The sequence below is a fragment of the Pristis pectinata genome, chromosome 10 (assembly GCF_009764475.1).
Source record: "Pristis pectinata isolate sPriPec2 chromosome 10, sPriPec2.1.pri, whole genome shotgun sequence".
NCBI lineage: Eukaryota > Metazoa > Chordata > Chondrichthyes > Rhinopristiformes > Pristidae > Pristis > Pristis pectinata.
In genome coordinates this window covers 50,478,747-50,501,986 of record NC_067414.1, presented here as the reverse complement: position 1 = coordinate 50,501,986, position 23,240 = coordinate 50,478,747, and the positions used below count along the sequence as shown (strand labels likewise).

The window sequence follows — 23,240 nt, the reverse complement described above, 5'->3', positions numbered from 1 at the left end:
ATGATCCTAACTTTTACTACATAAGGATAACTTTTTTTAAGTTTACACTTCCAGAAAGGAGACCAATCAGCCAAAACCACAGACTGGAAATTCAGACGTACTTCATACATAACTTATTAACCAATTAAAGTAGATACAAATACTGTCCAAATATTTGTGTATTTTACAAACTCTGCCCAAAGCATAATTTTCCCATCTGTGGTCTGAGTAGCTATGATTCCCAGCCAGAAGCAGAAGTCAAAAAGTCACTCTTTTTAATTTAAAAATATTGCATAATCAGATGCTTAAGAGTTCTGATTCTCAAGATGCCTGCCAGAGAAAAAAATGGTAGTTCTCATTCATTATAAAATCTACCTGATTTTCTATTGATTTTAACATTGACAAAGTTCAGACCTGTTCTGTTACCGGCATATGATTATTCCATCAGTTTAGCACAGGCTTTGAAAATTAAGAAACCATCCGAATAACTTGGGTGGATTCACATCTCACTGAGGAGACAGAAAAATACCATTCGACTCTCCCACTTGAAATCAATCTCTTTTACAATTGACTATCCACTATTAGTGCACAAAGATAAAGATACTTCCAATCAGTTCTGAACCATATATTTCAAAGCTATGGATGGAATTTGGTGAAGAAAGATCCAGCTTGTATTTTTTGGTATAAATCAATGTAAACATTTAAGAATTAGACAGAATCTAATCAGAACTGCTATTTTGCACTCATTTTTCAACTGCAAAGTAACTAGAGACGCTGGAAATCTGAAATAAAAGCAGAAGATGCAGGTCAGGCAGCATCTGCAGGGAGAGTCCACATTTCAGCTCAACCTTGCATTATTTTTTAGGTCAACCATTTGTGTGGTTATTCGCAGAACAGATGCAGAATGGAGAATATGCAGAAAACACATCAGTGATAGGCATAGAATTATGTGTCAGTCAAATTCTCAGAAAAGATGTGGACACATTAGAATCAATTTACAAAGGGGATTCAGCAATGAAAAACAAAGACGTAGGTAAAAAGTCCAATACACAGTTTTAAAGCTATGTCATTTTGAGGTGAAAGTTCACCCTTCCAATAGATGGTGTAACTCTGTAAATGGCCAGGAGTCCTTCTAGAAGGAAACAATAGGGCAGCCTAATGTTGTTTGATTGTTTCTGAAGTGGAAGTTGTGCTTCATGAAGCGGCTGTGAAGTGAGTCAATTGCTGTAACTTAGACACCAGCATCTCAGCGAATCTCTATCTCACTCCTGGGAGAAGGTCTGGATATTGTTAAGAGTAAAGTACATACTTTTGGCAGATAGTCAAACAGTAGTTAATGCAACTCTGTATCTGGCTTTCTTTTCACTAACAGATGGCAGGTGGGCCACTCTTCTTTCTAGATTTTCTTCCATGTAAATTCTCCTACCCATACCAACAGGCACCAAATCCACATATCAATTGGAATAACGTGAGTGGGACTGGAAGCTTGGGGGAGTCCCAATCTGGCCTGGAGGGGCAATCCTGTTTCCCCTGGGTAACAAGGAAACCAATTATAATTGGAAACAATCTATCACAAAGAGCCTCCTCTAGCCCCAGAAGAAATGGTTGGTAGTTTTCTACATCAGATTCGACACTGTTTGCAAATGGATATCCCAATGTTCAAAGTTGCATCAACACATATATGGTGCCACCAGACTACAGTGTTTAAATATGTAGGATACACTCAACCAACTGCAACAAATACATTATGTGCACTGGAAAAACCAGCAGTTATTCCAAATTTTAATTCTATGTTATTTTTAATTTTATTTTCTTTATTACAATTATATTTGATCTTCCTTGAGGTTGAAATAAGTGGACTTAAACAACTAAATAAAACCTGAATTTTGTCAATCAGCTTGATAAAGACAGTGTTATGTTATGAAATTATGTTGTTATGAAATTGTGTTATGAAATTATTCCCACGTTACGAAAGAAAGACTCACCTTACAGTTACACTGCCCACTATGTTCTGCACACGAGCAAACTCCCATCTCATCACAGGTGTGACTTGCTGTCCCTGCCAGGTTACAGTTACAATGCCTACATCGTGGATAATCCCAGTAACCTGTCCTACACTGGTTACACTTTTCTCCTGTAAACTCTGGTCGGCAGAAGCAGCAGCCTGTTACATCATCACACTGAAGGTTTAAAGATCCCACAGCAGTACAGTTGCAGGGCTGAAACACAGAAAACCATGCAGGTAATAATATATCCTTACCAAATATTTACCAAATGCTTACTACTTCTAAAATCCAAGATCTAAAATATACTGTATTGTGAATGTGGAAATCCTGAAATTGCAGCCAACAGTCTGTCACTGTTTCTTAAATCATACTCCAATATTCAATTCCTCACATATTCCTCAAGGAGTCCCAAATGGAAACATGACATTGTTGTAAAACCCCATGGTTTACAGTGGAGAATCCCCACAAACACCCTGCATTATGTTGGACTGGCTTAGATCGTGTAATCCCATTCATTTCACTGAAGGGTTCTTGGTAAGAGATTGCAGAAATAGGGAAGGATTTAAAAACAAAGATAGGATTTTTTAATAATCAAGATATTGCTTAACTGGGAGGTCATGCAGATAAGCAAGCACAGTGGTGTTGGATGAACAGGATTTGGCATGAGTTGAGAGACAGGCAGCAACATTTGAATGATCTCAAGTTTGTACAGAATAAGAGAAGGGAGTCCAGCCAGGATTGCATTGGAACTAATCAAATCTAGAGCCAAGAAGGAAATGTAATAAGGATATCAGCAGCATTCAAGCAAAGGCAGGGGCTGTTACAGAGATGGAACGAGGTAGTACCGATAAAGGCCACAGATATGAGATCCAAAACTCAGTTTAGGGTCCAATATGGAACCAGAGTTACATGAGATTGAGCAAAGTCATTTATTACAAACACTATTTAGTTCAAAAGAAATCTTCTAAACATTTAGAAACTATGTTAGAAAATTATATGAATTAATGTCCACATAACAGCCTATCAATTTCAATCTACTGATGACATTGACATACTACATTTAACTCAGCATACAAAATGTACTCTAAAAGTTCTGTTACACTGTTCCAATTTTCTGCTAATTTTTTGTTTAATATTTCACCATTGAACATTTCTTAGGATTTCAGAACTAAAACTCAATAATAAAATACGTTCAGTCACTTCAAACTCCATCTGCTCAGCCTCAACCATATCAAATGGAGTATCTTTCAAATGTTGTTAAGAATAGTTTTATCAAGGCAAAAATTATTAGCATTTTTGTTGAGCTTTAAGGCAAAACAGTATTCAGAAATTTGGAGTGATAAAAATAGTTAAAATATTTGCCTAGAATTTCACCTCTGAAAGGTTATTTTAAACTTGTTGTATAGTCATATCAGCATGTATTCCCTGTGACTACAATGAGCCAAATTTCAGGGGCAGAATACAATGTGCTGACAAAATTACATGATCACATTTAGTCCTACCAATTATGAATGAATTTCTGGGCAAAGTTCTTGTATTTTATTAATCTTTTGATGGCTTTGAAACATAATTTGATATGCATTTTAAATACTTTTTGTTCTGGAACTCCAAATGCTTGCAATGGTAAACAACTTCAATGAAATTAAATATAATAAACCAGAGAGCAGTTTAATAAAAGGACTTTGCAGAGCTTTGTTCAAAGAATAGTAGGGTACAGATTTGTGCCCCTAAACTCTGCCACCACACCCTCCCAAAGGCAATATCGACTACACCAGTGGAATAGTCAGCAAATATTAAGCAGAAGAAAATTAAAAACACAAGTGCTGGAAAACTGAAATAGAAACTGAAAATACTGGAAGCAGTCAGACAGAGCCCTGGACCACATCGCATCTATTTCACGTCCTTCTGCTCTCACTCCTCTGCTCCTCGACAGAGCAAGAACAGAGTCTGCTGGTCCTTTCCTTCCATTCCACCAGCTTCCACATTCAACACATCAGCCTTTGCAATTTCTGCGAGCTCCTACTAGACTCCACCACCTGACTCACATCACTCTCCCCTCCCCTTTCAGCATTTTGAAAGGGTTACTCCCTTTGCGACTCCCTTGTCCACTCTTCTAGCCCTGCCAATCACTCCCTGTCTATAGCACTTTCCAATGCAATGCCAGTCCTTTCACCTCTTCCCCTTCCACTATCCAGGAACCCAGGCAGTCCTTCAAAGTGAAGCAGCGATTCACTTGCACTTCCCCCAACCTAGTGTACTGCATTTGGTGCTCACAGCATGGTCTCCACTACATTGGAGAAAACAAATGCAGATTGGGCAATGGCTTTGCAGAGCACCTGCATTCAAACTGCACAAATGACCCTGAGCCTGCCACTTTAATTCAGCATCACATTCTGATCTATCTATCCGTGGCCTCCTGCACTGCTTGGAGGCCCAATGCAAGTTTGAGGAATAACACCTCACTTCCCACAATGTAGCCTTCCAGACTCAATACCTCACCCTTTCTTTCTGTCTGTATCTGAATGGCCATTTCTGCTAGTCATCCATCTGTGATTTTGCCCAGTTTTTCTCTATCCATGCCCCACAACTTTGCTATTAACAACACATCACACAGACAAGGCAGCATAATCTGATTCTAAATGCCATATTAACTCATTTAGTCTCACTATCACAGAGACATTCCCATTGTTATAGCCATCCTTCCTTACCTTCTCTGCGACTGAAAACTAATTTGTTTTCTTCCTTTCCTAGTTCTGATGAAGGATCTCAGACCTGAAAATATTAACTCTGTTTCTCTTTCCAGAGATCCTGCCTAAACTGCTGAAGGTTTCCAGCATTTTCTGGTTTTTATTTCAAATATTAAGCAAAAATTGGATATGGAACAAGGGGGAATTCACTTGGCTACTCAAAATACTTGATAGTAACAAGTTTCTTTGTACAACATTGGTAAAGATCTAGGAGCAGGTCATTGCATTGTGTCAGCTCGGACAATACAGGACATGATGATGTGGGAAGTCAAGAGCGAGAGCATACTGTGAAGTCTAAACCTTCCTTTTATGATTTGAAAGTACATTTTCTTTATTATCTTTGTTAGACAAGTAGAAAAATATTAATATAAATGCAAAATGACATAGTGCCAATGCATTTTGTAATAAGAACCTCTATTGATTGTGATAACTGGATGTATCGGTAAACTTACTTTACATCCACTGATAAAGCTATGACCCCAGAAATTCGCAGCACATTTATCACACTTTTCACCCACTGTGTTTGGAGGACAGACACACTGGCCAGTTTCTGAATCACAATGATTGCCGACATGGGCACATTCACATTCTGAATGGAGTAATGTGAAACAAAGCAAAACGGAAAAAAGAGAAAAATCAGGTCAGTTTCTCCTTATTAATTTGCATTTTCAGAACCTTATGCACATAATGATATTTAAACATAAATTAAATAGTTAATATTTTGAATCTACAAGACGAGTACTGTTTATAATCGATAGGTAATTCAGTTATGAGAAGGAAATAATTTATAATAAAATGGAAACTATGTTAACACCAAATTTGGAATTTATTAGTAATAAATATGAATCATTTTTAACAACATGCATGCAGTAATGATGTTTTCAGACAAAGAATGTGGAAAGCACACCCATAGCTTGCAACTGTGCTAACGGTGCAACCAGAATAGAAATTGGCCAAAAGCAGAAAAATCTTAAAACAACACCTAAACAATATATAACATTAATTATAGCACATATCAATCAGAGAATTAGTTTCAAGTAATAATCTAATGCTATCAATTATTCATTATGCTGAACTATAATGATTTACAAAGTCATCTGAAACCTTGCAATACAATAAGGTATCCATTAATCTCCATATTATAATATAGTGTTATCCAAGCACCCAACACAGCCTAGAAACCTCAACATTGTTAATGTAATTTTGCACCTGAACACCTGAAGCTCAGACTTTTATGGTTCTACAATGCTATATATTCCTCGATCTTCAAATTATGTTGCTGGTTAATTGCGATCAAATGCTAAAAACATACATTTAAAATTCCTCCTTCTGCCTTTTAACAAAGGCACTTATGATAAAGTTGTTAATTCCTCTTAAAATAGCAGAATAATACATTTGAAACAACTCCATTTATCCTGTAGCTTAATTTCAAGCCAATTGCTCTTTATTGCTAACCTCTTTTCTGATCTGTGGATCTCTTCACTTCAATGCTTGACAGCACTTTTTAATGAATGAAAAGGACAAATACCATCTGCACACATTAAGCAACATAACAGGTAATTTCAGAACAAACTGCAGATGCATTTTCTTCCTCCTATCTAATCTACTTCAGGTAAAGAAACACTTAAAAATATTCACCACTCCCATCACTATTTTTGTAATGTAACCCAATTATGGCACAAAAATTATATCATATTATGATCATAATTATACGTGAGGCCTCCTAATCTCCTGCCCTACTTCTAATGGCTTGGCAAAAAGCTTGGGAAAACAACAAAATTGAAGAGACAGCTGGCTTGAAGAATGAAATCACTGCCAGAACCTTTTCATCAATACTCTGTCCTCATCTCTTTGGTCTGGGAGAGCCGGGGGCATTATTCTTTCAGTTTCCACTACAGTTTCAAATTTTGCCTCATTTCACTATTTTTCTTGTGGTATTCATAACAATTTGGGTGAGAGATGATGTTGTATGTGGAGTAAGTCCAAAAGAATGTCTGATCTATGAGGGTGTCAGCACACGTGAAATGAATATCTGCCAAAAGTATGCAGATCATGGCTTTAATCAGCATGCAATAATGATTTGACACCAGCTTGGCCATCTTGGAGCCAAACATTTTCAACCAAATTCTCCAAAGCCTTGGAACACACATTGTATGCAGAAAAAAAATAACCACTCCCCACCCCCCCCCCCCCCACCCCCAATTCTAGTACCACTTAAAAGGAAGACTGACTAATTACAAAGTAGTTTTTTTTTGGTTGCTGATATGGTTCTAGAAGTGCTTGTTACTTTGCTGTAATTGTTTCAGGTTATAAAACTGTGGACCTCCTGCTCAAACCAGTTAATTACAGACCTGGGTCCATTGCTAGGCATTCCTCTTGGTGAGCAGTACGAACAGTACTCCTACCATATCTGCAGTGAGGAACAGTGCAGGAGAAATCTGCACTTCAAGATGGACATTCTCACTGAAATTTGTCACCTGTTTCACTCACATCTGCAGCCTAAGGTACAGAGCAAGAATCACAATACCAGTGGCCATCAAGATAACTGCACACATGTACTTCTACATTGCTGGCTCCTTCTAGAATGGACCTGTAGGTAAGCAAGCAGATTGATTGTGCATGGCAGTAGATTCAGCTTCTACCACAGCACTCAGTGTGTGGCTGTTGCTTAAGCTACAATGGCAACTGCAACACGAGGTGTAATGTAAAGTTTGAGATGTGAATTCATTATAGAGCCCACTGGTTTCTAAACAGTGTTGCCATCACTTCCATTTTGGAGATGACAGGCTCCAAGCTCCACACAAAAACAGATATTCTTGTAGCCACAGTAATTATGTAGCTGGTCATGTCATGTTTCTGGTCAATGATGATCCCCAAAAAAGTGATAGTGGATGGAGTACCCAGCAATGACAATACAATTTAATGTTAAGAATAGGTTGCTAGGTTCCCTCAATGGAGCTGATCATTGGCATTCACATGGAACATTCTACTTCTCATCCCAAACTTGTATATTGGCCAGTTCTTGCTGTGTGGTGACACAAACTGTTTCATTATTGTCACGGAGAATTGAATGCTGTACAATCAGCGAATATCCCACTTCAGACTGTGTAAGTATGAGTGAATGAGGGTGCAAGAGAGACAGGGTACGAGAGAGATAAAACAGATGAAGATGGTTGAATCCAGATCACTGCTCTGAAGTAGTCCTGGGTGTGGATAACTGAATTCCAAAAATCACAACCATGTTCCTTCGTGCTAGATATGACTTCAGCCACTGGGGAATTTTTCCATGGTTTCCCACTGATTTCTAGTACGTTGCTTAGCATGTAATTCTTTGCTAAAACTTTAGTAGGTTGGCACCAGATTTTTAGTTTAGCCTGGTAATGTTCCCTCATGGTCATTATTGGATCTAGGTTGGTCCTCTAACTTGATGGTAATGGTAGAGTGATGAGTGTTCTGGTTCATGAGGTTACAGCTTGTGGAAGAATGTTGCACCTGATGGCTCAAAACACATCCTTGGTTATGTACCTGGACCTGGAGACTTAGATGGTAAAGACAAAGCGACATCTGGCCTACCAGCAGCTGCTTAAATTAGTTCCAACAAGTCCAATGTATTAGTTATAACTTAATTTTATCGTAACTTGGGAACTGGGAAATGGAAAAAAAAAATAGTGATTCTCAAGTTTCATACCAAGTGGGTTACTATTAGTGTTTGCGATTCACTGTAGAATTTACCCAAAGCTTGAAACCAATTTTACTTAATTTTATTTGACTTTCCTTTACCAGGTTAAACGTTTAGTGTTTCATTATTGTACACCTTTATACTGGGAGCTATCCACAACTACAGTTGCAAATATTTCAAGAATGGCCACCATCAGATAGATTCTGGGAACTTTGCATTACTAATAGTGGTTGTATTATTTGATAACAGTAATTGATCCCTAAAAGAAACAAGAACATTTCTCTAAACAGCAGCATTTTAACAAAATGGAAGAAATACATCAAAGTACTTTCCATTGCAGTGAATCTCTTGACATCAAGGACAATTTGGACATTCTACTCATGAATTTTATTTTAAACCATTTTAAAATAACTGGTCCAAACCATAGCACCTTCAAGGAATAGAAGTTCTGATACCATGAAGTTTTAGAGATTAAGCATAATGTATTTATGGAAATGAGTCACTTTCTAAAGCAAACTGTAGCTCTTTTCCTTTATTGGGTTCCAGATTCCATTAATATTTCCTCAACAAAAGGAAAGACCCACAATCTGATCCTTAGCTGTTAAGATAACCCTTAGTATTGGGCACATTTTCTTAACCTTTCATAATTGCTCTCAAGGCAACAATCCCAGATCAAAAGCCGAGTCTACAAAAAAAACCTATTAACTACAGAAACAAACCTACAGATTTGCAAAGAGAAGCAGAACATTTGGCTCAATCTTTCAGTGTTGGTGTTTATCCACTGTAAGAACACTGGTCTTAATCCAATATACATTTCTATTGCAAGATTCCATTACTCTCTGTTACCTAACTGGCCTATTTTAAAGGACTGCACAGCTTCAGTTACTAGTTCCAATCAAACACATTATGAACTATTCTGGTTTGGTTAAATGGCATTTATTTTTAATAACTTAATGATTGGAGCATTGAGCTATTAACCTCCAAATCTGTTATAATGTTAGTTGTACATAATGCATCTCTGAAAAAATAATTAAATGAAGTTACATACGGACACATCCCCCTTCCTGAAAGTTGTAGAAGCCAACAGCACATCTGTCACATTTCAGACCCGTCACTCCAGGTTGACATTTGCATTGTCCTCTATCATTACAGTCAAATGATTTTGATCCGAAAGAATTGCAATTACAAGGAACACAGCCCCTTGAAGAATGCAGATAGTAAGTTTCACTCTGTAAAACACAAGTAAAAATGTATCAAAGATTAGCAAAACCAGAATCTTAATTTTCAGCGTTGGGATATGCAGTTCACCATATGGAATTACACAATTAGTCAGTGGAATGAATCACAATTAAATTTAAAAAAAGGAATTGAATTGAAACTGCAATGAACCAGCACCATACTTTTTGTTTAAGAAGTATGCCTTTGTTTAAAGAGAGAAATGTGTATAACTTTACTGCTGGTGATTTTGACAGATAAAGGATTAATGTGTTTGGTCATTATCTGCCCACTATTGTAACCAATGTGTTAATAGAACTTCAATTATGATGAAGCACATTGTTTACATATAGATATGCATGCATTTCCTCAATCTCCCATACAGGTAGGAAAAACTGAACCAGTAATAAGACCAAGGAATTGCATATCGCAAAACCACTGGTGGAAGTGGGAAGTGACGCGCCGATGTGTGCTGTTCTGTTGTTAAAGAAGATACAGGAACTTGGAATGGGGAAAAAAAGCAAAATGAGTGATTATTAAGCAGGTATAAATGGGCAGAAACAAGAGGACAGAAATTTATCCCGTATTATTTGTGCTAAACGTGCATTATAACCTTCAGCTTCTGAATTTTCTTACCATTTAATTCAAGTTTGGAAAGGGAGTGCAAAACACAATTGCTTCTGTAATGTGCCTTTATGCCAAGTGACCATGGGCAAATTTCCATCCCAGAGCTGTTAATTCACACATATAGATATAGAAAAGCTGAAAGTACGAGAGTAATTGCTTGAAAGAAAAGTCAGGAAGCTAATGTACTTACTTCCTGCAGTAATCACACTTTTCGCTTACTTTTTGCCATTCTTGCACCCAGCTTTATAAAGGAACTGCTTAAAAATCTTGTTATTACCCACTTGCACCCAGTGATTTTGTCCTCTGGAACTGCTTGACAGGTCTTTACAGACATTTCCTTTGGTTGGAGAATCTAAAAACTAGGAGGCACAAAAATAAGGAGGTGCCCAGTTAAGACAGAGATGAGGTGAATATATCTTTTCCTCTCATGGAGTCTTGAGTCTTTGGAACACTTCCACAAGGTGTGCTGGAAGCTGAGTCACTGAATATTTTTAAGGCCAAGGCAGACTGATTCTTGATAACCAAGAGGTTGGCAGAAATGCAGAGCTGAGATTACAATCAGATCAGCCATGATCTTGTTGAATGGAGGAGCAAATTCAAGAGGCTGAGGAGTCTCCTGCTCCTAATTCATATCTCCTTTATTCATATGTTTATATGTTGCCTTTATTGCTGGTTCACTTGAAGAATACCTGCTTTGCTTACCTATGTGGGAGACTGAGGAGATAGGTGCAACTGGGGTACATATGATACTTGTGAGAATGTACATGGATATAAGTGGCTAGTGTGCACTTTTGGGTAATCATACTTTAAGTTTCATGGCACAATGGCAATCACTTAGGAGATATAAATTACAAACAACATAAACTACTGGATTTAAAATGACTGCAGTGTACAGATGTGGAAGTTGAAGAGACAATGAAGACCAGAGGGCAGACAGCAGCGATTTCATTATGAATTGCCATCCACAATCCCACCCAATGTTATTGGTATCATCATAACTCTGGAAATAAATGTGGTACATTAATGAAATTAATTGATGCATTTGTACTCTTTAGTGGAGATATGATAGCATATTTTGACAAGTGTATTACACACATCTTCACGTCACACCTGAAACATGTATATTATTAACCGCACAACATTCTAGGTAACAGAATCAATCATTAAACAAACATTTAATTGGTGTTTCATTAATATTTGCTTTCAATTTGGCATCCTGATTCCTTTGAGATTTCTGCATGCTAATTCAATTCACACCATGAAAATCATTAGTTTTCAAACTTGCAATCAACAAAAACTTCAGATATTTAAATTAGTTTAGTTGCTTCTCCAAACAAAAATTAAACATACTAATGATCCAAAAGTACAGCACTTCAATGCTTATGCACATTTTTATCGTCATATAAAATATAAATGAAACGTCCAAATGTGCATGTTACATTTAGCTTTTAAAATCACTTTTGCTGAGAAAGAAATAGCTTAAATGGCTCATGTAATTAAAAGCACTAAATTCTGCATAGGTCATATGCATACCACTCCAGATGGTGTGCATAGTGAATAAAAGGATGAGCTCTGAACAATACATATAATAATTTTTGAATCTCATTATTGCCAGATTTTTCTGTGACAAATGTTAGAAGAGCTTAGATTGTAAAGGGCACCTATAATCACTTGCTTTGTTAGTTATTCACTCTGGTGAGACTGAATAAAATTTCCTGCAAAATCAGTTAGTGGCAGGTGATACATTTTTAAATGAATGCATTTCCCCAGAATTATTGTAAACAAAAAAGAAGCAACATAACTCAAACCTTAGATAACAATTTCTCAAGGGTGATATTAATTCAAACCACACAACAGAGAAACTGAATGGAAACACCACTAGCCTGTTGTTATGGAGATTCAAACTTCACCTACTTGCTGCCTGCGAGCTGCAGGTGGAAAAAGGGCATCCCACTGCAGTTTGATGGTTATGGGAGGGTAGAAATTACCAGCTCCATCACTGAGTAGATTGGCACTCAGGTCCTGGATGTTCCTGGGAAGTGAGCGCACATTCAAACTCATCAAGATGTATATATTTTTTTAAATTCCTGAACCACTTGCTGAAGAGTCCCTAGCAATACCTTTAAGAACCCAAGGTGGTGGCATTTGAACTACAATCATAAACACAAAGATCAAGTGTCAATCATCTTTTTTCAGGCAGCTGTTACTCCATGGCAAGGGCAGTAAAATCAGTCTTAAGGACATAGAAAAATAGGAGCAGGAGAGGCCACTTGGCCCCCAAGCCTGCCCCATCATACAATATGAACATGGTTGATATGATCTATGCCTCATCTCTTCCATACCATTTCTCCATCGCCCTCAATTCCCTAATCTTTCAAAAATTGATCTACTTCCTCTTTAATTACTCGCAATGATCAAGTCACGCTTCATTAGGAGGTAAGAATATCATCCAAAATCAGGAATGGTCCAGTGTCCTTCCTACATTATGCATTTTTGACAGTGAATAATGATATGCAAATTACAAACATTGCAATTTTCTTCACAGATAGCAACAATTATTGAAGAATATGGTATTTTGAAATGAACGTGTTGCTATTCCTTCTCAGGGTAATTTACTTTTGCTAATGACTATTTATTCTGTAATCTGCTACAATAAACTACATTTTAAACTTCACATCACCACTTACTACATACGTTCATTGACTAAACATCAGCAATTACATGATCAAAATCATTTTAGTGGCATTTCTATGAAGCTTTTATTTATAGTGCAATGAGGATATTTGGACTCTGCAACAGGATAATACTTAGGCTGAGTGCAAGGGTGAAAACTTGGAAATGAGTTTAGTGGAGGAAAGTGTGAGGTCATGCACATCATGAGGAGGAATCAGAAAGCAGACTATTATCTAAATGGACAGAGTGCAAATGAGTGAAGTACAGAGCCATCTCAGTGTTCTTGTGCATGAATTTTAGTGCAGCAAGTAGTTAGAAAGGGACGTGGTATATTAGCCATTACTGTTAGGGGGTTGGAGCTTAAAAATAAAGTATTGTTACAAGTGTACTCCATGGCAAAGACTGTAAAATCAGTCATAAGGACATAGGAAAATAGGAGTAGGAGTAGGCCACTTGGCCCCAAGCCTGCCACACCTGGAGTACGATGTATAGTTCTGACTGTTTTATTTAAAAGATATAATAGCATTGCAGGCAGTCCAGAAGAGATTCAACAGGCCAAGTTCTGGAATGAGCAGGCTAAAATAATTAGACCTGTATTTTTTGGAATTTAGAAAAATTAGGAGTAATCTTACAAGATCCCAAGGGTGCATGACACAGTAGATGTTGAAGTATTTCCACTAGTAAAGAGTCTCAAACAAGGGGACACATTTATAAAATGGGGGACGGGGCAGGCAGCCATTTAATATAAGTATGTAGGAATTCCTTCTCGCAGAGTGTGATGAGCCTTTGGAATTCTCTTCCCCAAAGGATTGCGGAGGCAAGAACTCCAGAGGTACTTCAGGGGAAGGCAGGTAAATTTTTGAAAATAAAAAGGAGAACTAAGAGCCATGTGGAATTGGCACAGAAGAGAAATTGGGGCCTGTGGCAGATCAGCCATGTTCACACTGAACCGCAGCACAACCTTGAAGGGCCAGATAGGCTACTCCTGCTCCTATACTCTTGCATTCTCGTATATTCATTCCAGAATATCACAGTTAATAGAATAGTAATTCATGAAAAATGGGAATGAATGAAATTTTGGCCACTTCATTGCTGTTGCTCTATAATTCTATAGAGGGTCTAAAGAGAGAGATGTTGCTTTGGCGAAGCAGCCAGCATAATCAAAGACCCCACCCACCCGGGTCATTCTCTCTTCTCTCTTCCATCAGGTAGAAGACCCTGAGGGCATGTACCACCAGGCTTAAGGACAGCTTCTATCCCACGGTGATAAGACTATTGAACGGTTCCCTTATACGATGAGATGGACTCTGACCTCACAATCTACCTTGTTGTGACCTTGCACCTTATTGCACTGCACTTTCTCTGTAGCTGTGACACTTTACTCTGTACCGTTATTGTTTGTACTTGTACTACCTCAATGCACTCTGTACTAACTCAATGTAACTGCACTGTGTAATGAATTGACCTGTACGATCAGTATACAAGACAAGTTTTTCACTGTACCTCAGTACAACTGACAATAATAAACCAATACCAATAGTTAGTAATTCAGACTAACATTAGAATGAACATTGAATAACATACCAAGAATGGATCTTTAATATGTATTTTATGCACCTGCTAGTCTGTTGATGAAGCAATTACAAAGTTACAACTCCTGTACCAAATAATGATCCTTGACTTCAGAACAACATACCCCACACCAACAGAGCAATATTGTAAGAGCTTACTCAATAGAAATTGTGCTAATCTTGTCCAAATTCACTGAATGTAGCACTGTGCAGCTCGCCAATGGCACTGAAGAAGACTTAATTTCCTTTGCTAATGCTATACTACAATTGAAGTCAATGAAATTGAACTCAAAGCAGATTACATACCACAGGCAGAAGGAGTGCACATGGCCATTTCTATCTCACAGTATCAGTTTGCATTTGGTTCAAAACCAAATGTAAAATCTTTACAACATATAACATGATAAAAATGTGCTATGATAATTCCATTTAAAATTGTGATGAGAATTTTCTCAAATGAGGGATGTGATTAGTTTTCAATCCACACAATAATTATGAAGACCACTGCACACAGGCATGATGCATTTTTACCCCATTGGCAGAAGGTGTGGCAGGTTTGTATGCACCACGTGGACATCCACCAATGCCAGTCGACCACCACCATCGCCGAGGGAAATCAGCGGGTTTTGCCATCTGGATATCCTCCTGGTACTTCTGTTCATGGAGCTGCATGCTGAGATCACAGTGCTTCCCCAAGAAGCCAGGCTTGCAGATGCAGTTTCCTTCTTTGTCACACCGAAGTGACATGGAACCAATGGGATTGCACTGACATGACATGCAGACCTTCTTTTTGTGATCCCACCAACAGTTAGGCTTTACAGTCCACAGAATAAAATATCAAAAAACACAAATATCAAAGCAAGAATCTGAGATCAAACAGATATGAATAATTTCCAATCCTGAGCTAGGCTTCTGAGAGATGAGAAAAGCTCTAAGTTCCAATAGTAATAAAAGATTTCAAAAGAACTTTAAACAGACTTTTAATTCCTAATTCATTCAAAATGCAATAACTAAAAATTGAAGAAAAACCTCAGCTTTAATTTCCTTGCTTTTAATTTCCTCATTTGTTTTATTCCCAGATGTAAAGGCAGAAAGAACTTGCACCAGTTTGGGTTCTTGATGAGAAATGCACCATGAGTACAAAGTTTTGAGTGGTGCTAGGTGTTACTTCAGGAAGCACTGAACACATCAACACTAAGTTTACTTTGCTTATTGCTACTTGCGTATCCTCAGTACACTGCAGAGCTGTGATGTGATTGGCACATTGTAGGTCCTATAATTTTTGTGGCATGCAACTTTGTCATTTTGCTCCATTTACTGATCAGTTTAGAGTGGGAATCAGGGGAAACCTGCAGTAAAATTTACGTCTAACAAGCTGCTAGATGCCCTTTCCTTTACATGCAGTCACCACTTTGTTCATGGCTTCCAAAACCCAACCATCGCTTTGCATTTTTGTTCTGGAGGCTATGAAATGACACAAGTAAACCAATACTTATTATGGCTAAACTCAAGCTTATAGAACCATAGAACTATAAGGCACAATACAGGCCCTTCGGCCCACCACGTTGTGCCGCCCTTCAAACCACACCTAAGACTAACCCCTTCCTCCCACATATTCCTCTATCTTAAATTCCTCCATATGCTTATCTAACAATCTCTTGAACTTGTCCAATGTATCAGCCTCCACCACCCCCCCAGGCAGTGCATTCCATGCACCAACCACTTTCTGGGTGAAAAACCTGCCTCTGACATCTCCCTTGAACTTCCCACTGAATACCTTAAAGCCATGTCCTCGTTTTGAGCATTGGAGCCCTGGGACAGAGGCGCTGGCTGTTCACTCTATCTATTCCTCTCAATATCTTGTATACCTCTATAATGTCTCCCCTCATCCTCCTTCTCTTCAATGAGAACAGCCCTAGCTCCTTAAGTCTCTCCTCATAATCCATACTCTCTAATCCAGGCAGCATCCTGGTAAATCTCCTCTGCACCCTTTCCAACGCCTCCACATCCTTCCTATAATGAGGCGACCACAACTGGACACAGTACTGTAAGTGTGGCCTAACCAGAGTTTTGTAAAGCTGCATCATCACTTTGCGGCTCTTAAAATCGATCCCCCGACTTATGAAAGCTAACATCCCATAAACTTTCTTAACTACCCTATCCACCTGCGAGGCAACTTTCAGTGATCTGTGGATATGAACCCCCAGATCCCTCTGCTCCTCCACACTGCCCAGAATCCTGCCATTTACCTTGTACTCTGCCTTGGAGTTTGTCCTTCCAAAGTATACTACCTCACACTTCTCTGGATTGAACTCCATCTGCCACTTGTCAGCCCAGCTCTGCATCCTATCAATATCCCTCTGCAAGCTTCAACAGCCCTCCACATTATCCACAACACCACCGATCTTTGTGTCATCTGCAAACTTGCTAACCCAGCCTTCCACCCCCTCATCTACGTCGTTAATAAATATCACAAAAAGTAGAGGTCCCAGAACCGATCCCTGCAGGACACCACTAGTCACAGCCCTCCAATCCGAATGCACTCCCTCCAACACAACCCTCTGCTTTCTACAGGCAAGCCAATTTTGAATCCACATGGCCAAGCTTCCCCGGATCCCTTGGCCTCTGACCTTCTGAAGAAGCCTACCACGCGGAACCTTGTCAAACGCCTTACTAAAATCCATGTAGACCACATCCACTGCACTACCCTCATCAATCTTCCTAGTCACCTCCTCAAAGAACCCTATCAGGCTTGTGAGGCAAGATCTTCCCTTCACAAAGCCATGCTGGCTGTCCCTAATCAGTCCATGTTTCTCCATATGCTCATAGATCCTATCTCTAAGGATCCTTTCCAACAGCTTACTCACCACAGACATAGGGCTCACCAGCCTGTAATTCCCTGGACTATCCCTACTACTTTTTTTGAATAAGGGAACAACATTCGCCACCCTCCAACCCTCCAGTACCATCCCCGTGGACAACGAGGACTCAAAGATCCTAATCAACGGTTCAGCGATCTCCTCCCTCGCCTCACGAAGCAGCCTGGGGAATATTCCGTCAGGACCCAGGGACTTACCTGTCCTAATATTTTCTAACAACTCCAACACATCCTCTCCCTTAATATCTACATACTCTAGAACATTACGCTCACCTACACCATTCTCAGCATCATCAAGACACCTCTGTTTGGTGAGTACTGAAGAGAAGTATTCATTGAGAACCTCACCCACTTCCACAGCTTCCAGGCACATCTTCCCACCCTTTGTCTTTAATCAGACCTACCTTTACTCTAACCATCCTTCTGCTTGGGACTCTCCTTAACCCTACTCGCCAAAGCCTTCTCATGTCCTCTTCTCGCTTTCCTCAGCCCTTTCTTAAATTCCTTCCTTGCTACTCTATAATTCCTCAAGAGCCCTGTCCGATCCTTGCTGCTTACACCTTGTGTATGCTGCCCTCTTCTTCCTAACTAGTTGTTCCATCTCTCTCGTCACCCATGGTTCCTTCACCCTACCATTCCTTCTCTGCCTCACCGGGACAAATTTATCCCTAACACCCTGCAAAAGATCCCTGAACATCGACCGCATCTCCATAGTACATTTCCCTTCAAAAATGTCATCCCAATTTACACTCCCAAGTTCTCGCTTTATTGCCTCATAATTCGCCTTTCCCCAATTAAATATCTTCCCTTCCTCTTTGCTCCTATCCCTGTCTATGACAATTCTAAAGGTTATGGAGCAATGGTCACTGTCCCCCAAATGCTCACCCACCGATAGATCTGTCACCTGACCTGGTTCATTACCTAAAACTAGATCTAATATGGCATTCCCTCTAGTCAGCCTGTCAACATACTGCGTCAGGAATCCATCCTGGACACACTTAACAAACTGCGCCCCGTCTAAACCTTTGGCACTAAGTAGGTGCCAATCAAGTAGCTTGTTAACAGTTGCTGAAGCATGATAATGCACTCCCAATCTCAAGACTCACTAAAGTCATCATGCATTTCACACTGAAATTGCTTTCTGAACCTGCTTTCTAGTGTATATTCAGCTATATGGGAAACAGAGTATAAGGTGGTGTGGCCGATCAACTATCACAATATAACACTGCATTTCTCATTATCCTAGCAAAGATCTCGAATACATGTCACAAGAAAATGGGAGCAGCTTTAGGCTACTCAAGCCTGACCTGCCAGAAACAGAATGACTGATCTGCCCAGGCCTCAACTCCTCTTCTGTGCCAATTTCATTTTGCCCTCCATTGCCCAATCTTTCAAAAAGTTATCCATCTCCTCTTTAAATAATCCCAGTGATCTACTCTTCACAACCTTCAGAGTATAGAATTCCAGAAAAACACTGCCCTATGTAAGATAAAATTGTTACACTTCTCAGTTTTAAATGACTGCTTCCTTATCTTATAACTATGTCCCCTCATTCAATACTCTCACTTGAGTGGAAACATCGCGATATATGCCCTGTCATTCCCCAAGATCAACAAGAACACTCCTCATTCTTCTAAACTCCAAAACAATACAGATCTAACTTTTTTTTTTAGCCACTTGTGTCAAGACAATCCTCTCACTGGAATTAGCCAAGTGAATTTCTGGACTGCTTGCAGTCCTTGGATATCCTTTCTTATATAAGGGGACCAAAGTTGTACACAGTACTTCAGGTGCCTCACCCACACTGTACAATTATAACGAAACTTCCCTATTCTAAACTCCAACCCCCAATAAAGTCCAATATATTATTTACCTTCCTCATTACTTACTGCAGCTGCATGCTAATTTTTTGTGTTCATAAACAAAAGCACCTAGATTCCCTCTCTACTTCACTCATTTTCAGTCTCTCTCCATTATATTGACCATCCCACTGTGTTTAAACTGCAAGGGGAGCATAGGAGTAAGAATAGAGTAATCTGGCCTGTGAGCCAGATTCATACTTGAGTGAATAAGAGTATCTGTGTCAGTACTTGCTCAAACAACTGAGATGGGGAGAATGCCTGCTCCTGATCACCCTGCTGTCTCCCTGAACATCCGTGCTCCTCCTTCCTCTCACATTGCAGTGGACTTTATGCATTAATAGTGGTGGACTCCCTCCATGCAGTTAGAGAAATTGCCAAGAAACTACGAGTATCTTGAATCCAGAGATATCTTTATTAGTCACATGTACATCAAAACACACAGTGAAATGCACTTTTTGCATAGAGTGTTCTGGGGGCAGCCCACAAGTGTCGCCACGCTTCCGGCACCGACATAGCATGCCCACAACTTCCTAACCTGTATGTCTTTGGAACGTGGGAGGAAACTGGAGCACCCGGAGGAAACTCACACAGACATGGGGAGAACGTACAAACTCCTTACAGACAGTGGCTGGAATTGAACCCGGGTCACTGGCGCTGTCATAGCATTATGCTAACAGCTACACTACCGTGTCTGCCCTAAAGTGTAGGGGTCATGACAGCAGTCACAGGTACCCTTATGACCTAACCCAAGCTGTGAAACCACATTGGAAGGTAATTAAATCCTTACACACTCTATTTAAAATCCATAAAATGAATTACATTTTTACTGCATTAGACCATGTGTTAACATGAAGCTTTGCAATTTAGTAACTTCTCTGTTTGAAGTAAATTTAAAATAGCTTTCAAAGTTAATGTACACTGTAATTAAAAAGAAACTTTAAACTCCATTTATACAGCAAGGTAACAGGCCCTTCCAGTCCAACGAGCCCGCACCACCCAATTACACCCATGTTAACCTATTAACCTGTATGTCTTTGGAATGTGGGAGACTACTACACTACACTAACTGCTACACTACCGTATTGCCCCATCTCCATGGCGATCCATGATCTCCAAGCCCCGACTGTGTTGAGGCATGGAGAGAAACATGGAAGAGAAGGGAGACTGACCTCAGCAAACCATTTAAAACAAGTTGCGGACTGAACATTTTTAAATATGTTGCAGCGTAATGTGAACAGAATCAGTCTTCTTAAGTGCCCTATTTAAAATGATCAGTTTTAAAAGAAGAGAAATATCGAACAACCAAGAAAGATGGTAATTATTTTAAAGCACAATAGCTAAATTTATGGATCTTCATAAACTTCCTTAAAGTATAAAATACCAACAGTTGATAAGCGGTTACAGAAACAGTATGTTCAGCATTATTTTTCCATGTAAACAATGCCACCGTGGACAGTCCATTCTGTCATTTCCTTTGGTCAAGGAATAATCTGCATCCTTTTCCATTGTTCGCATTCAATTTACACAAAAATTGTCCTTCACTGTTAACAAGTATCTCATTATTTTCTAACACCTATTTGAATATTTTCTGCATTTTATATTTGCTAAACTCATTTGATAAATCAATAAATGGTGTTGTCATCAGTGGTATTAATTTGGTGTATTTCTGAGCAAAAGAGGGAAATTGAACATAATAACTGTAAAATTTAATGACTGCACTTACTGTTTGGGCCCTTTCATCTGGAGTTAAATAAACAGAACAGACAACAGGAAATGAACTTACCTGCCTTGAATAATTGAGCTGAGAAACTTCAAGTCATAACTTGATCGTGTTATGATAGTTTAAATGAATGTGCATGCCAGCACAAAACAGATTCAGTCTGTTTCTCTGATTAACTCCTCAACTGGCTACATGGATGCAAAATTGACATCTGCCACTTTCCATAAGGATGTGGAATAATTCAAGGAAAATAGTCATTATGAAGCTGCATTTGTGCACCCCAAGGATTTATAGAAACATTGGCAGAATCCTGGGACCAGTTGCCCATATGAATCTTGGCTAATGAAGTTACTTAGCTTGGCAAGCCCACATCAGGAAATAAGAGGAAAAAAAACTGTTCCATTGCATCTTAATCCTGAAGACAATTCTCCCTCTGAAACAAACTGAAATTTAACAGAAACAAAAAAGGTTAAATTTGGTGGCCTCATGCTTCTGACCAGGAGGGGCAATGAAACAAAACAAAGAACAGTCTGGTTACAGAGCCATTGGCCTAAAACTGTGTTGTCTACTCTCAACTACCCTCCGGAAACATGAAATTAATGAATTTATATTATTTTTCATTTACAAAACAAAACTGCTAATTCAACCAAAGTCAAATATTATTCATGCACTTTGCATAGTGTAGGGGGTGGCATGGTAGTGTCGCAGTTAGTGTAACGCTATTACAGCACCAGCAACCCCGGGTCCAATTCCCTTGCTGTCTGTAAGGAGTTTGTACGTTTTCCCCATGTCTGCGTGGGATTCGTCTGGGTGCTCTGGTTTCCTCCCACGTTCCAAAGACGTACAGGTTAGGAGCAGTTCGGAACAGTGGCGACGCTTGCGGGCTGCCCCCAGCACATTCTCAGTAACGCAAAAGGTCGCATTTCACTGTGTGTTTCGATATACTGTACGTTTGACTATTAAATAATAATATCTTATCTTAAATATCTTATCTTCTATTCAGACAGTATGTATACAAAATCTTTGAGAAATGGCTTCCTCCTGTTTTTAATTCAAATCACTTTTCCCCAAATCCATAATTCCTAATTTAAAGCAGTTACAAACAAAATATTGATTTACAATTTGTGACATTGAAGGAAACATAAGACATAATTGAAAAGATTAATTTGTTTGATCCAAGGAAAGAAATAAGATTTTAATGCAAGATCATAATTAAGAAACTGATTCTTCATATTGCAACATTTAAATGTATTAGCACAGAAATCACTTGAATGTATGAAGCAGTCGAGAATAAAGTGGAGTGTGGTTAATGTATTTTTTTTAAATCATTTAATCACTAAGTGTCTTCAAGTATCTTCTCTGTAGTCTTAAGGCTAAGTACTAATCAAGAACACAAGAAAATAGGAGGAGTAGGCCCACCTAGTTCCTTAAGCTTATCCTGCCATTCAATATAATCCTGGCTGATCTATGCTGGCCTCAACTCCTCTTCTGTGCCAGTTCCCCATAACTCTCAATTCCTCTATCTTTCAAATATTTATCTATCTCCACCTTAAATATATCTAATGATTTGGCCTCCATCACCTTCAGAGCAGAAAATTCCAGAGATTCCCTACCCTCTGAGACAAGAAACTTTAATTAAGGATTAAAAATGCACTGTTTAAATGATACCCAGCAATATTTTCACATTCAGCAGAGCCAACAAAGTAGGCCTAGTTCCTGCTGGATACCACCATTGGGAACGTAACTAAGTAAGAGAGAGTTAGAAAAAGAATGACAGTGCCAATATTAAATCACAATCCTTGGTCATGGTCCTTAATTTGATTTAAACTCAATTTTGTAATGCAATCAGAGGGTTTCTGCACTAGTCAATTTAAGTGTTGCAGTGTAAGCATAAATGTACACAGACCTGCTAAATAGTCAGTAACTATTGCTGCTGTTACAAAGGCCTAAGAATTACTGTGAGCAATTTTATACAATTAGATAACCACTCATATCAAATGTGACCCTGTGCTATTTAGTAATAGTTAATCATTCATCTGATTTTAATTAAAATATCAGATAAAACAAACTTGAAACATGCAGTTTAACATCCAAACTATTCAGTGTAAGCTTAAACTGGGATTGCGCCATCTAGTGCAGACCTTGTTGGAGTATGCAGGTTTATGCAGAGGCTCTGTGATCTTGGCTTTTCATTTAGCCAGCGGAAAATTTGTGGTTGAGGATGGTAGGTCAGAGAGTGGAGGAGATGGTCAAACAGGTTGCTGGGAGAAAGGGGGTGTGAAA

The 23,240-nt window shown here is 38.9% G+C and overlaps 1 protein-coding gene across 1 annotated transcript in view; it reads right to left on the bottom strand.

Moving 5' to 3' along the window:
• lama2 (laminin, alpha 2) overlaps positions 1-23,240 on the bottom strand; it is a 287,962-nt gene that overhangs the window by 87,464 nt on the left and 177,258 nt on the right. The window contains exons 21-23 of the mRNA XM_052024602.1: positions 9,460-9,640; positions 5,185-5,321; positions 1,965-2,198 (exon numbers count right to left, since the gene is read on the bottom strand). Coding sequence (XP_051880562.1) covers positions 1,965-2,198; positions 5,185-5,321; positions 9,460-9,640 — 552 coding nt within the window. The remainder of the gene's footprint in view (positions 1-1,964; positions 2,199-5,184; positions 5,322-9,459; positions 9,641-23,240) is intronic.